The sequence below is a fragment of the Gallus gallus genome, chromosome Z (assembly GCF_016699485.2).
Source record: "Gallus gallus isolate bGalGal1 chromosome Z, bGalGal1.mat.broiler.GRCg7b, whole genome shotgun sequence".
Taxonomy (NCBI): Eukaryota; Metazoa; Chordata; class Aves; order Galliformes; family Phasianidae; genus Gallus; species Gallus gallus.
The window spans coordinates 44,218,366-44,234,874 of NC_052572.1; the positions used below are offsets into that span (position 1 = coordinate 44,218,366).

The following is a 16,509-nucleotide window of genomic DNA, read 5'->3' on the forward strand; positions in this document are numbered from 1 at the left end:
AGTTGAAGGGTTTGATGCTACAAGCTACCGCTTATGGTAATAATTTTGTAGACGTTCATGGATCTGCATGTCTGAGTAAACAGGGCCAAAAGACTAGTGTACAAAATACACAAAATGATTATTCTCCCACTGTTGAAAAATCACTCAACAATGAAACCCAGTAACTGATAATAATGCAAAACATCACTGTGTTTGGAGTCTGTAGTGAAGCCTGTGTCTTCCAGCTGTGGCTGAAGCCCTATCTGGCTGGCAGGACCTCACCAGTAATCCTTTTACAGAGCATTCACCAGCAGCAGCACCAACATGCTTAGTCTTCTAATAAGTCTACCAGACAAAACTAGCATGATAAGTCTGGGAAAGCAGAAATCAATCAAGTACAGAATCTTCAGTCTGTTAGAAAAGACTCTCTCCACTAACGTCTGTTTCCTAAGAAAAATATTATCACTCCTATATTTATTTCCTGGGGATTTTTCCTGGCCTCAAGGGGTCAGGATTTTTACACCACTCCTAATCTAAAAATCTATGCCTCTGAATACATTACAGCTTTTAGCTCCTGAACAACCACAGCAAGACTGCACATCTGTGTCCCCATTCCACCACCACACAGGCTTTCCCCAGATCTAGACAACCTCAAAAGCTTGACACCTATCAAAAGCAACAGAAATTATCAGGGAAAATACTGACACTACTGCAGAAACTACAGCTGCAGATTTCCACGGTCTGCACTGCTTCATTAAAATTATTTTTACAAGATCGTAGATAAGTTTTATAGAACAGAGGAAAAAAAAAAAGATTAATGTTGTGATGCTTGTAGCACCTACTTTTTTGGATGAAAGTAAGAGTGTCTGAACTGGCTCAAACTTTGGGAAAAGTTGTGTTTCTTCTATAATATGCATTCCATTTTCGTAGCTGATAGCTTTGTGCAGGGCCCCTTGATCTGCAATGACACAGCAATGTATTTAAGTGAGATTCTTAAAATAAAAAGGCAGGTAAAAAAGCACACTTGCTACAATTTACATCACTTATCCAGCTGAGACTTCACGCCAGCCTGTGTCAATGGTAAACATTGTACCTGTCACTGTAAGGAGTTCTGGAAAAGAGAAGGCCTTCTGAAATGAAGAATGGCTTTCAGGGATTACCTCATGTATGTTTACGCAAAACACTACAGTTCTGCAGTTTGCAGAATAGCTTAGGATGGAGGGTATCTTAAGGATCAGCCAGTTCCAACCTCCTGCCATGGACAGGCCTGGAACTCACTAGACCAGACTGCTCCTGCCCAGGGTGCCATCACTTCTGACTTTGAATGCTTCCAGAGATGAGGTGTCAACAACAGCTCTGGGCTGCCTGTGCCAGTGCCTCACTGCCCTCTGAGTGAAAAATTTCTGAGTACCACCTAATCTGAAATCTCCCCTCTTGAGTTCAAAGCCTCTCCCCCTCACCCTATCACTTTTAGACTATGTGAAAAGTTGCTCCCCCTCCTGCTTGTAAGCTCCTTTTTAGTACTGGAAGGCCACAATGAGCTCTTTCTGGAGCCTTCTCTTCTCCAAGCTCAACTTACTCAACTTTTCTTCATAGGAGAGGTGCTCCAGCCCTTTAAACATCCTCGTGGCCCTTCTCTGGAGATGTTGATATAGCTTCACATTCTCCCTGTACCCATACTTGGGCACTGTACTATAGATGGGACCTCAGAAAGGCACAGTAGAGGGAGACAATCACCTTGAACCCTCAACCTGCTGGTCACCCCTCCCAGGATACCACTAGCCTTCCAGGCTGCAAGAACACACTGCATCAGACTGCCAAGTCCTTCTCCACAGGGATGCTTTCAATAAGTTCTCTCAGTCTGCACACACATCTGGGATTGCCTCGACCCAAGTGCAGTATCTTGCATTTGGCTTTGTTAAACCTCATTAGATTCTCATCTGCCCACTTTCCAAGCCCATTCAGGTCCCTGTGGATGGCAACCCTCCAGTTCCACTTTGTCAACTGCATCACTCAGCTTAGTGTCATCAGCAAACTTGCTGAGGGGTACACTGAATCCCACTGTCAATGTCATTGATAAAGTTGGGTTTTTTCAGTTCTCCTCCTGCAACAGGTTCTCAAAGCAAGCAAGGTTCTCCATGTACTTATTGTGGCCCCCCATTTTTCTATGAAAATACCACATACTGTAAAAATACCATAAATATGTAAATATTTTGAGTTTCCATTAGAGCACACTTCTGTCTGAAGAATAAGTACATTATTAAAAATAATATTATGCAGAACTTACCTGTACTGATGAACATAACATCATATATTGTACCATTGAGTGCTCTGACTCTGTCTACTACAATCTGCGTATATTTCACATCTCTCTTTACAAGGCGGGGTCTGTCTCCCACTGGAGTCACTGAATCATCCATTAGTGGATGGTCCTTAACAAACTGCAACGTTTTGTCTGGTAAATTCAGAGAAGTCACGTAGTTCAAGGCTCTGGCTTCATTGTTTATACACTATTATTTAAAAATAGAAGAAAGAAATAATAGAGAGAAAAGCAAATTATATCCTAGTGGCAGGTACATGCATTTTCTTCTGCACATAAGGACATAACTGTACATTGTATTCATCCAAGCCTGGAAGGTACTCAAGTTCCACAGCACCTTGGCTTCTGCAATATGCTGATCTCTAAGCAAATGGTTCATATTACATTTTTATTTGGACCCAAAATATAATATAGGAAAATACTCTTTATGGATTCCTATGCTTCTTAATTACCTTTAATTGTAATCCTACTCATCCATTGCAATAAGACAACTGCAAGAATTATGAGTGTGAAAGAGACCCAGGACTATGAGCATTTTAGCTTGCAGAGCAATACACTGCACTGATTAAATTTGCTGGACCTAGTAAGACAATGCAACAATTTTTACACTTTTGTTCACTTGAACTAAAAAAATCTCTAATGCTCCCTAAGGTATACTATTATCTTTTTCATCACTAGAAATTTAGTAATGAAATAATGAAAATATAAAAACTGCAATTAACTGTATGGTAAGTTTAAAAAAAAAGCACTGCTTCCCAAATACAAACTTTGGAATAAATCACTTAAAGTGTCTTTCAGGAAATGTTTACAAAGTATCCAGATCACTGCAATCTAATATCACACTCTAGTAGGGCTTTTTTGTTTTCACTGTATTTTTTTTCTGTTTGTTTGTTTGCTTTTCTAGTTTCTTTACTCTTGTATATCATATCCAAAATTACAGACACTTACTGCACCAGGTCGAGGGTTAGGAATCTCCCCATTGTACCGTACCCACTTAGTATGGGACTGTTCTACTGTGGCACTCTGCATATACTTTCCTTTTGAGAAAACTTCTTCTACAGCAGACAAATTGTAGGCACACACAGCTGACAGACCCACATTATTCCTAAAAACATAAAAAAAAAATCACAGGAGTAATTACTTGATTTAGCAACCAGCTGAGATCAAAAGTACTCATTCAGGGAAACACTGTAATAGCAGACTTACAGCTGTGGGGTAAAGACTCCATATATCACTGGTTCCTTCAAGGTTGGAGACTTCAGAATAAAAACATCATTGATAATATTGAAAATTAAATTCTTATCAGGAATGGTGCATATCAATCTGGCCTTGAGAAAAGAAGTCCATTTTTTCTGCAAAGTCCTTAATCCTCCTTGGTCCCTCTTTTGGCATGGGGAAAAAAAAGAGAAGTGTCTATGAAGATAATTAGGCAGAAGTTTTGCATTTAGGAACTACAGCTACAAAGCTACTGAACTATTTTTTTTCTTCTATTTTCTGTTTTCAAACTTTTCTAACTAGCATACTTCTTTAATATTTCATCTACAGCAACATCAAAAACTGTTAATATGTTCATGTACAGAAAAGCAAGGAAGCCATAGAATTTATTTATTTACTTATTGGAGTCAACAGAAATAATGCAGAATGGTTTCTGTCAACATCTGGAAATGAGACATTGGACTTCTAAAAGAACTGTACTTCAGCATTTGAAAAACAGAGATGACTGACATACCTTTATAAAACACAAATGCATACTAGAACAATTAAAATAAACTTGGAGGTATTATACACATCCTTTAACACAAATCAGTAACACTGCATTTGTTCTCTGACATCCAAACAGAAATGATTTATACTGTAATCTTGCAATATGCACTTAACACGCCTGACAGTAACAATTCTACTAGGAAAAAAAAGCACCGGTGACCTAATTACCAGTTACCAGGATGAAGAGGTGGACAAGACACTTTATAGACAGTTCGGTGAGGTCTCAAGATCACTCCCCCTTGTTCTTGTGGGGGAATTCAACTTCCCAGACATCTGCTGGAATTATAATACAGCTGACAGGGAACAGTCCCAGAGGTTCCTAGAGTGTGTGGGAGATAACTTCCTGACACAGCTGGTGAGGAGCCAATGAGGTGAAGCAAAATCCTGGACCTGCTGTTTGTTAACAGAGAAGGTCTTGTGGGGGATGTAAAGGTTGGAGGCCGTCTGAGGCACAGTGATCATGACATACTAGATTTCTTGATCCTTGCTGAACCACAGAGGCGAGTCAGCAGAACTGCCACCTTGGACTTCCGGAGGGCAGACTTTAACCTCTTTAGGACCATGGTTGAGAGGGTCCCATGAGAGGTAGTTTTGGAGAACGTGGGAGCCCAGGAAGGCTGGGAATACTGTAAGAACGTTATTTTAAAGCTGCAGGAGCTGACCATCCCCAACTCACAGAAGACTAGCTGATGGGCAAGGAGGCCGGATTGGCTGAAAAGAGACCTTTGGCTGGAACTCAAGAACAAAAGGAAAGTTTATGGTCTCCGGAAGAGTGGGCAAGCAACTTATGATGACTACAGGTATGTACTGAAGCTGTGCAGGGAGAAAATCAGAAAAGCCAAAGCCCAGCTAGAACTGAACTTGGCCACTAAGGTGAGGAACAACAATAAATATTTCTATAAATACATCAACAATAAGAGGAGGGCTAGGGAGAATCTCCATCCCTTGTTGGATGCTGAGGACAACTTGGTGACCAAGGATCAGGATAAGGCTGAGGTACTTAATGCCTTCTTTGCCTTAGTCTTTGATAGTAAGACTTGCTATTCCCTGGTAACACAGCCCCCTGTGCTGGTAGATAGGGATGGGGAACAGAATAAGCCCTGCATGATCCATGATGAGATAGTTTTGGACCTGCTCCGAAAGCTGGATGCTCACAAGTCCATGGGGCTGGACGGAGTGCACCCTAGAGTGCTGAGGGATTTGGCAGATATGGTTGCCAAGACACTCTCCATCATCCTTCAGCAGTCCTGGCTAACCAGGAATGTTATGGTGGACTGGAGACTCGCAAATGTGACGCCCATCTTCAAAAAGGGCCGGTGACATGATCCTGGTAGCTACAGACCTATCAGTCTCACCTTGGTGCCTGGGAAGGTTTTGGAATAGATAATCTCGGGAGCCACCATAGATCAATTAAAGGTCAGCCAGGAGATCAGGCCCAGTCAACATCAGTTTACGAATGGTAGATCCTGTCTTACAAACCTGATTTCATTCTATGACAAGGTGACCTGCTTAGTGGATGAAGTTCAGTAAGGCCTTTGACACTGTCCCCCATAACATTCTCGTGAAGAAGGTGGCTGCCCACGGTTTGGATGGGCGTGTGGTCCGCTGGATGAAAAACACTGGCTGGATGGCCGGGCCCAAAGAGTTGTGGTCAGTGGAGTTAAATCCAGTTGATGGCCAGTCATGAGTGGTGTTCCCCAGGGCTAGGTACTTGGTACATCTTTATTAACGATCTTGACAGGGGGATTGAGTGCACCTTCAGTAAGTTTGCAGAGGACATCCAGGTGGGAAGGAGTGTTGATCAGCCTGAGGGGAGAAAGGTACTACAGAGGGACCTGGATAGACTGGATTGATGGGGCAAGGTTAACTGCATGAGTTTCAGTAGAGCCAAGTGTTGGGTCCTGCATTTTGGTCACAACAACCCCAGGCAACCCTACAGGCTTGGGGAGGAGCAGCTGGAAAGCTGCCTGATGGAAAGGGACCTTGGTGTACTGATGTGCAGTCTGCTGAATATGAGTCAGCAGTGTGCCCAGGTGGCCAAGAAGGCCAATGGCATCCAGGCTTATGTGAGGAATGGTGTGGTGAGCAGGACTAGGGAAGTAAACCTGCCCCTGTACTTGGCACTGGTGAGGCCCCCCCTCAAGTACTGTGCTCATCTTTGGGCACCTCAGTACAGAAAGGACATGGAGGTCCTGGAGCAGGCCCAAAGAAGGGCAACAAGGCTGGTGAAGGGCTTGGAGAATATGCCTAATGAGAAGAGACTGAAGGAACTGAGGCTGTTTAGTCTGTGGAAAGGGAGGCTGAGGGGAGACCTTATTGCTCTCTTCCAATACCTGAAAGGTGCTTACAGTGAGAGCGGGGTTGGTCTCTTCTCAGTGGTGACAGGTGTCAGGATGAGGGGAAATGACCTCAAGTTGCACCAGGGTAAGTTTAGGCTGGATATTAGGAAACACTTCTTTACATAAAGGGTTGTTAAGCACTGAAATAGGCTCCCCAAGGAGGTAGTTGAGGCACCATCCCTGGATGTGTTTGGAAAATGTGTGGATGTGGTGCTCAGGGACACGATTTAGCAGAGGGTTGTTAGTTAGGGTAGTATGGTTAGGTCATGGTTGGACTCAGTGATCTTTAAGGTCTTTTCCAACCTGAGTGATTCTATGATTCTAATCCTGTGTGCAGTTACCACCTTCTTGAAGGATCTGTAGTACTGAAAGATATATTTGAATAGACTAGAAATGTTTCGAGTTGCAGCTCTGTTATTTCTTTACAAAACCAGGCATATTTGGGCACTATTAATAGTTTTTTTTTCATTATCCAGTGCTTTTACGCAAACAATTGAAGAAAAACTGGAAGTTTAAGTATATCTAAGTAAAACTTAAGTAAAAATCCCTTTAGAACTGCAATCTGCCATTGATTCCTTTTACTAACAAGCAGCAGCAATGTATCTCTCATGTTCTGTGATACTCCTGTTCTGAAGAGCACACAAGCTGTCGGTGGGCAGAGGTCCATAATATTAAGTCCTGCGTAAACCTGCCTCTAGCTGCTTGTTTAATGGAAATTTCAAGGGCACTAACTTGTTATTGATATTTTGACTTCCACATTTAAATATAGAACAGTAAAGTCAAAATAAAACATTTCAACTTAATCAAAATGAAATAGCTAGGAAAGTTTCCTGTTGGAAAAAAAAAAGGACCGAGGAAATTGATAACATTCCAATGAAAAGAGTATTCTGTACTGGAAAAATATCTTCTTCCATTAGCAAGATTTTTAACCAACACTACTTGATTGAACCAAAATAATTAAGGTTTAATCACACTAAGTGTGGCAGAATCAGACTGCTGGTGACTGTCTTGTTCGTGGCTCTGGCAGCTCCACAGAAGTCCCACCTGCTTTAACTAGCTGTGACACAGGAGAAAATGATCTTGCTTGCATGCTGCCACCTGAGAATAACTTGTATCTTTGACAAACTTCCTATCTGCTCAACAGAAACTCAAGCCTTCCCCCCACCCTGGGGACTATAATTAAACTTTCAGTTTAAAAAATAAAACAGAAACAAGAGCCCTTTTTTTGGTCATTGTTGTTCTCTGACACCCCCCAGGGGAGGACAGAACTCTCATACGTACTGAAATTTCACCATTAATTAAATTAAGTCAAGTATTAGTTTTCAAAGCAACAATGGGACTTTGTCAGTTACGAGAAACTGGTTAGAACTGCAGTTTCAGTGAGATGAAGTTAAACCATTTCCATTTAATTTATAATAAATGTGATTTTTTTTCACTAAAAACAGAATCTACTGTAATTAATAAAAAGCAATTGAGCCATGTCCCACCTTGCATACTCTAGCTATTCTCGGAATCATAAGTTTTCCAACAAACTCATATTCCACAGACACCTCGGTGAAAAAGAAGTATATCTTGTCGTCTTCTCCATCTGTGCTGTTTTGATCTGCTCTTACCACATCAGCAAAAACAAAGTTTGGTTCTACAAATACAAAAAGAAGAATTTTACGTTATAAACAACTCTTTTAACTTCATTCTCTTGAAGACTCTCTAGGAATTTTCTTCTCCCAAACCTTACACCACATTTAACTGATCTTCAGCTACTGATCTGCCTACACTATTTGTTGTTGAGCCCATGATTAACACTTCTAAAAAAGTACAATTGTGGAGGAAAAAAACCAGCTATTTAACATACCATACCTTAAAGATCTCTCTCTTAGTCTGTTGTATCTCATTACTCCTCATTTTTCAACCACATTGAAACACTGATTTGGATACCTATCCTCCATTGCCTACCTCTCTTCCCTGATGCAAACTTAAGACAAGGCATATGGTATATTTCTGTTCATTTGTATTTAAGGATAGAATTAGCTAAAACTTACAAGCAATGATTTGCCAGGGTTGGTCAGCTACCAGCACCTGCAAATCTAGCAGCTGGCTGGACACATATGAAGACCACACAGTCTTCTCCTGGTTTTCAAACATGCATACTCTCATTGTTGTCATCCAGCCCTCATGCATAAAATCAGATATAAGGTTTAGGTCAACTCCATCTTGTAAAAACATTTGATTTTAACTACATGTACACAATACCAGCCACTTAGTACTTCTGCTGCTAACTGAAATACCAAATACAGCAATAATAACAGGATGTACTCAGCATCCTCTCCTTTCTGGATGCTATATATATATATATTTTTTTTTTGGCAATATGCTGACTTCATGATTTTAGTCTTTTTTGGGCCAAGAGCCACAAAATTCTGAGAGTTCACAAAACTTGGCCAGTTCTGAAAGTCAAGAACTGAGATAATCAGGAACCAAGAACATATTGGTTTTAAAATATATATATTGAGGACAAGGAATATTCTTCTTACTGCATTATAAGTATGTTGTATCATAGCAAGGATGAACAAATGGATATAAAGTAAAACACAGTACTTGACAGTCAAAGTCTGTGTGTCTATAAGCTGTTTTCATTGTTAGTACTGATAAAAGTTCTGAAATTTTAAAGAGAAAAAAAATCTGCACACCAGATTGGCACACCAATATAACAGAAGTCACCCTCTTTGAGACAGTGAACAACCGCTCCTTGCCTCAAAAAGGAAGCTCAAACTCTTTGTCTGAATTTGTAACACTGAAAAAGGAAATAATAATTTGATCTGGTGTGCTCTCACACCCACTTACCATTAAGCCAAGGTATTGCATATTCTGTTCTCAGAGGACTCTGATGAGAATTTCGTGAAATAATAGGTTCACTTCCCAAGAAATTGTAAGAAGTCCCAGAATAAAGCTCCTCATCTTTAAAACAAAAACAAATATTTTAAACTTTCTTATGCACTGTATACAAAAAAACGTACATAAATATTTCAAGAGACTATGTTAGCTTAAACTTCTCACAAGAAAAGATAAACAAGAGTTTCCTCTCAGTTGCCCCAGACATGTCTTCTATGTCTATATTTCTAATGACCATTGTCAGAGCTAACATTTTTACACTTGGTTTATTATTTTTCTAACACAAGCACCTGGCAAAAGTGAGCACTGTTTTCATGGTACTTTAACACTTCCTATATAAACGTTATGTTTATGTATCAAAATGTATCTAAGAAATGCCAGAGAAGTTTTGGAACTAACTGTTTTTCTCTCTTTATGTGCCACCATGATTCAAACTAAACTTAAGAATTTAAAGAACAACATAGTGAGTGCGCTCTTTTTCATTTCCTGTTCCATGTTACTTCAAGCTTCTCTTTTATGATCTTGTGACACCATGATACAGCTATCAACTCTGGTTTTATCCATCAACATTTAGTTGTCTAACCATGTGGTAATATAGTTGTAATACATACTTCACTTTCCTGTTCCGTTTCACCATCTGTCTTCAGGAAAACTAAAAATTCTATGTGTTAAAGTTATGTACATGACTGTAATTGGTACTGTAGAGGCAGTCAAAGTACATTTAGACTACCTGGACTAAAGCACTTGAAAATTATTATCTTGAAAGCTGTTGTTTTAAAAGTTGCTTCCAGAACAACCTGAAGTTTTCCTATGTTCTCCTTTTAAGAAACACATTAAGGTTGACCTCCTAAGTATTTTTACATCTACATACATGCACAGTAAAGATTTAGAAACCACCTTAAAAGTGAAAGACTGGAGAGCAACAGTAGAGAAGACTGAATACTTATACATCACAACGAGGTATGCAAAGACTGAACTTACCAACCATTACAGATGTGTAACTTTGAGCAGGATCAAATGGGCATCTGCCTTTACCATCTTCATTCTTACCTTCGAGCTCAAACGAAATTAAATTCTGCAAAAAATTAAGTTGAAAACCACAAGCCAACCATTTGTACTCTTTCTTTCAAGCAACTGAATCATGCAAAGGTAACTAAAAACCAATGGACCAGTAACTTTCAAAGTGACTGTTTTTCAAAGATTATAAAATACATATAAGCTTTCAGAAAATGTGATCAAGTATAACAGAGAGAGGAAACTGAGGGAAGTAGCAATAAAGAATAGACAAAAAGTTAAATCCAGGCATAGAAGGAGAAAGATAGGGAAGAGATCTGCCAAAAAACCACACAATATGAAAGGCAGAGAAATTAGATGATGAAAGGCAAGAACTTGCAATTATTAAATTAGCTTGCACAAAAATCGTCAGTTTTACAAACTAAGAAAGCTTTCTGAAGTGGACTTAGCAATTTTTGAGACTTAAATTTGTTAGATGGGGTATAATCTAGCTGTATTTTTCAAAAACAACAGAATGACTAATACTTTATAGCTTTATAGCCCTTAAAAATCAAGGGAATAAGGATCAGAAAGATGATTGAGAGCTGAATCAACAATACTGGGAAAATAATCACTTATATTGTGTAATGAAGACACTGGAGGCTAAGGGCAGTGACTTCTGGCAATGTTCCAGGGTTAACGGCAGACAAACTTACAGGCAGGGAAAACAAAAAAGAACTAAGTTGAACATAATTACAACATCTCTGAATTTCAGAATCGTTAAGAGACACAGTGAGGAGAACAAGAGAAAGAGTAAGCAATGAAAAAAGGGAGTTTTGATTTTAAGCCAAGACTTCATTTTGAAGCACTCAGAATTATGAAGCTATGGCATTGCCAGAAGCAGAGACAAGACAAGCAGAGACAGGAATATTAGAAATTTCAGGGAGATTCAGTACTGGATGGAGGTCACAAAGAATGTCATTTCAGTTTCAGACAGTATTTTCATGCTAATGTAAAATACACAGAAAACTACAAAAAGCAACGAAAGAGTAAATCTGCTGATAACCAAGCTGAATCAATAATTCAGTGTTTTGAAAAGGGAACAGTACAGTTTATTTCTGTACTCTAATCATCACTGTGAGAGAGTATCATGAATATTTCAGAAGCTATGACAAGCACTGAAATTGCAATGCTATTTGGGAAAAAAAGATTAACTCATTGTTTAGATGAGCTGTTTTTTTGTTGAAGTTTTTACTGGGTCACAAAATCTACATAATCTTACCAGGTAATCACAAGTTGGCTGAAATGCATTAGTACCACACACGTAGAGAAAAGTGTCATTTAGCTGTTGCAGCACACGCACATAATTACGGCACTCAGTCTGTAATAAGGGATGAGAAAAGGACAGGTCCAATAAACCACAGCTCCACATTACAACATAAACAAACGAAGCAGTGCTGTCAATTCTTCAGTTGCTGCTATTCATGCCACATCATGACAGTATGAAGTCTGAACAAAGCTTTGAAAAAAGGATGCCATAAGGCAAGCATGTCCAACCTGCGGGCTGCATGCGGCCCAGCACAGCTTGCTCTGCAGCCTGCACCCTGCTGCCATGCCTTCATGGCATCAGCTCTGCCCCTCCAACTGCTCCAGCACTGGGACATGGGCGGGGCACAGTGCAGTGCTGAGAAATAATATGGCACTATGCTTAATTTGCAAAGAAATTGTGTCAGTTTTTGAACATTACAATTTGAAAAGACATTATATGCAGAAACAGCGTCAAATTTGATGCATATCAAAGCGAGCATTGCCAAGACAAAATAGTGGAACTGAAAAAAAGTCTGTCACCTCAGCCAAGTACTTTTTAAAAAGTTAAAACTCAAACCGACTCTGTTATAAAAGCTAGTTAGGCGGTAGCAGATTTGACTGCAAAAAAAAATCAAAACCATTTCCTGATGGTGACTTTGTTAGGCAGTGCATGGAAAGCATGGCAGATATAATGCGTCCTCATAAAAAACTGGATTTTAGAAAAATCAGTTTTCCTCACCAGACTGCAGCCAGGTGAACTAAAGAAACAGGAAAATACACTGGAAGAAATTTAGACTAAAGCCGCTAATTTCAAACTTTATGCTTTGGCAACAGATTTAAGTACTGATGCTACTTAAATATGGCTCACCTTGCCATTTTCATTAGAAGAACTGATAACAGATATTAATGTCACTGAAAAAATGGCTCCTTTGGCGATATTAAAATACACAACTAACTCTCTTGACTTGTTTGAAGCAGTAAAAAAATATATATTAAACCGATCTTCTTTAATGAACATATCTGGTGTAGCTATTGATACCATTCCAGCAATAGTTGGTGAAAAAAGAAGAACTTAAAATTAATGGAAGATGATGCAATTGCACTGACAACTCACATTTGATGAAACATCACTGCATTGCACATCAAGAAAATTTATATGAGAAAGCTTTAAAAATTGATAATATCTTGCAAATCATCATCAAAGCTGTGAATTTCGTGAATTCAAAGGGCTGAATCATCACCAATTCCGGAGTTCCTTAAAGGTATGGATGCTGATCATGGGGACATTATTTACTTTTCTGAAGGAAGGTGGCTGAGTCGGAGTAAAATGCTAAAAATACTTTATGATTTGTGAAATAAAATCAAGTCCCTTATGGAATCAAAATTAAATGTGTGCCATAATGCTGAGATGAAAAATGGCTCACAGACATAGCATTTCACGTGGATTGTTTGCTTATTTAACTTTATGCGTTCAAGGTGAAAAACTGACTTATCTGTGCTATGTTTTGGACAGTAACAGTGTTTGAAATCTAACTTAAATTATGGCAAGCTCAAGTTATGGCAAATAATTTCATGCATTTTGATACACTGGCTAAACTCAGTCCTGTGATCAGTGAAAAATATGTAGCCACGCTTTTTTTTTTTTTTTTTAACTGTATCATATACTTTATATGCAGCCCATGACAATTCCCATTCATTCTCTGAGGTCCAGACAAGCCAAAAGGTTGGACATCCATGCCGCATGGATTCAGAACAACATAGATGAACACTGTAAACATGTACTCAGTGGAAAAAAAAAACAGTATCATCAACATCCCTTAATCCCCTCTGCTACACAGCCAGATACCAACACTGTACTCCAGTTCCATAAACTATTTAAGCAAGTATAACCATTGTCCTTACTCTTCACTCTTATGAGACAAACCAGGTATTTCTCTGACTGGGGGGCGGGTCAGGAATGGAAGAAAACTGGAAACAAAAAGAACAAAACCAGTTTTCTGCCAGATTAGTTCCTTGAACAGATGCATAAATGGTGCTTTTTTGCTGGCACTACATAGTGTAGTGATGATAGGTGGGGGAGAGAACTGCCCATTTTAGTGTAAGAAATAGCAGTGATTGTTTAATACTTTTAACGCTTGAAACAACTGCACTTTGCAAAACATTATGGCTACAGAATAATCATAGCTAGTAATAAATCCTGAGTACAATGGAGAAAAAGCATTGCTGGGAATAAGCGTAACACAGTAAAACTTGCTAATCTAGGGACAGAAAAAAAATAGGAAGAACGGTCTGGAGTTCTGAGAGAGTTAAGGGAAAGTACCTACTCACAGACTCTAACATCCTTTCCAATCACCATCAATAATCTCTGAAAAGGACTGGTGCATACCTAGACATGTCTGCAAAAGCATTATGCAGGTGTATGAAAGATGAGTCACATCACAGACACCCATCATGACTGTATATAACTTTTACTAGCAAACTCAGTCAAATCTGGAGAACAAAGTTATCAGAATGCATCAGGAAGAGCCAAAAAGGAAGAGGAACCAGTTCTCAACAGCCCATCAGAATGCATCAGAAAGAGCCAAAGCGGAAGAGGAACTGGTCCTCAACAGCCCATCACACCTTGTGTTTGGCAGGTAAATTGCCTTGATGGCTCTCAGTTCAAGCAAATGCAGAGAGCTGGGTAAAGGGACGGTAACCCACTTCACCTCGGATCAGTCTCTGGATGCATCTGGAATTTTATAATCAGTGTGCAACAAAGAAATTGGAGATAGGAGGCGCTCACGTCAAAACTCTCTAACTGGATAGTAGTACTACTTTTTGCACGTGCAGCCTTTTGAACCCTACACTTCCAAAACTATGGTGAAAGTCTGACCATCAATCTTGCCCAGCCTGCCATATTATTAAGCCAGTGGCACAACACAAGGGGAAAGGCATGCCCACCTAAGGTCAATCACCATAAATAAACTACCTCTACAGAAAGGCAGTATGAGCAAGCCAGGCTGTGCCAGCAGTCCTGTAAGGGTCTGTGGCTGCCAGAAACGGTGAGGGAGCCCAGGGACTGAGCTGCCTGCACTGTCAAGCACAGAAGAGATTGGGCTGCTCAGGCACTGGGGAGCTGTCTCAATAGTCAGACCAGCAAGGAGCACATCTGCTCAGCATCACAAAGATGCATGTAGTTACTGAAAAATGCACTGGTGGAAAAACACTGCCCTAGAAAATAAACCCTACATCCTAAAGCAAAGCAGATAAAATTATCAGTCATTCTGGAAAACCAAATGCTGGTGAAGAATTACTGTATTAATAAAACGTAACAGCTGGTATCAATTAGCTCAGTGAAAGTAATGGTTTATTAATATAATGGAAAAAATGATAATACTAGGCATGTGAGAATGTGCTCAGTTTCAAACAAGATTCAACAGCAAGAAACATCGAACTAAGAATTACAAGAAAACTAACTCTAGTTTATTAAATATTTTAAGTGTTTTGAAGATTTTAATTTCAAATACTTAGAACTTTCTTCTTTATCATCACTCCTCCTCAAGGAAAACGTCAATCTTCCTCCAAATTCAATAAAAGAACATACCTGTTCTGATTTGCCCTTGACTGCACATTTAGTCCTTTTATCTTCAGTGACCTTCCAATGCAACTAAGCGAAAAACAAGCAACAAAAACTTGTATTCATAACACCTTAAAGAAAATGCAGTATTTTTACACCTTGCATAATGCAGAAAACAAGCAATTTTAATGTTAGAGGCTGCAGTATTTATAAATCATTTTGTCAGTAGCTTTCAAAGGTTTAAAGCCATTCTTTTCTGGAGAGGTGACACTTTCAAATGAACAGGTCATCAGAGAGTGCAGAACCACTGCTAGCATCTTTTGGGTTCATTATGATCCCTCTCCTCCAATTAATGAAATTCTCCATTAACATACTTATTAGGGAAATGCAAGTGTAATTGTTTTAATTATTTCTTATTTAATTTGCACTAGAAAAAAACACTTAAAAAAACTTACTGGACCAAATTATACTTTGTGTTAAAGAATAACTCTGACAGTTACATCCACTCAAAGCAGTAGCTAAAAACCAAGTTTTATACGCATGTGACATTTCCTATCACCCTCCCTAAACATTTTGTTCAGATTAAAAATCAAAAATTATCTTTCAAAACATCCTGGTTGGGATTCCAGTCTGTGTTGTGGATGAGTAAGTAAGGAGCTTGAGAGGAACTCGGGGTAACACAGTCACATTAGCAGATTTCTGCATGGGTCAACTCACTCAGAGAAGAGTCAGTAAATAAAAAGTACTTCTGTAGGTAAGCTAATTCTGAGTGATCTAGATAATATCTCGTTGTACCATCACATAAGTGTGCAGACACAACTCAAAACATCAAACAGAAGCAGAAACCTAAAGGGAAAGACCCTCATCTCAAGCACAGCGCTACTGTTAACAGAAAATGAAGTGAAACTTAGAAGTATGATTTTTATATGGAGGATAATGAATTTAAACGTATACTCACCTCATGCTGTTTTTCAGCAATATTCACTGCATTTAATGCAAAGATGACTTCTCTGGCTCCTACATATAGAACATCTCTGTCCTCACTTAACAGCAAGGTTGAATAGTTTGACACTCCAGGTTCATGAAAATGTACTAGTTGAACCTCTGTTGAAAGGAAAATAGCAGGACATGGAGAAACAAGATCATTAGGGTCAAGTTTATGGGTCATTATTCTAAACTGTCTAACAGCCTTTAAGTATCTTTGAAAGCAAAAAAGCTTACTTTGTACAACACACGTAACCATTGATAATATACCCTCAGAAGCTTGGTTCAGCACAAACAGCAGCTCCCATCACTGATGTTAAAAATCAATGGTCCCTACTTTCTAGCTCAATTTCAAATGCCTATGGATTTCCTCC

At 39.2% G+C, this 16,509-nt stretch overlaps 1 protein-coding gene across 7 annotated transcripts in view; it reads right to left on the reverse strand.

Annotated features, from left to right (window-relative positions):
• Positions 1-16,509, reverse strand: part of SEMA4D (semaphorin 4D) — a 100,690-nt gene that overhangs the window by 19,625 nt on the left and 64,556 nt on the right. For all 7 annotated transcript variants that reach the window (NM_001398387.1, NM_001398388.1, XM_046905274.1 and 4 more), the window contains 10 exons: positions 16,110-16,255; positions 15,179-15,241; positions 11,567-11,665; positions 10,273-10,366; positions 9,244-9,357; positions 7,890-8,041; positions 3,506-3,681; positions 3,248-3,404; positions 2,267-2,489; positions 822-937 (listed from right to left, as the gene is read on the reverse strand). In NM_001398387.1, the coding sequence (NP_001385316.1) occupies positions 822-937; positions 2,267-2,489; positions 3,248-3,404; positions 3,506-3,681; positions 7,890-8,041; positions 9,244-9,357; positions 10,273-10,366; positions 11,567-11,665; positions 15,179-15,241; positions 16,110-16,255 (1,340 nt within the window). The remainder of the gene's footprint in view (positions 1-821; positions 938-2,266; positions 2,490-3,247; positions 3,405-3,505; positions 3,682-7,889; positions 8,042-9,243; positions 9,358-10,272; positions 10,367-11,566; positions 11,666-15,178; positions 15,242-16,109; positions 16,256-16,509) is intronic.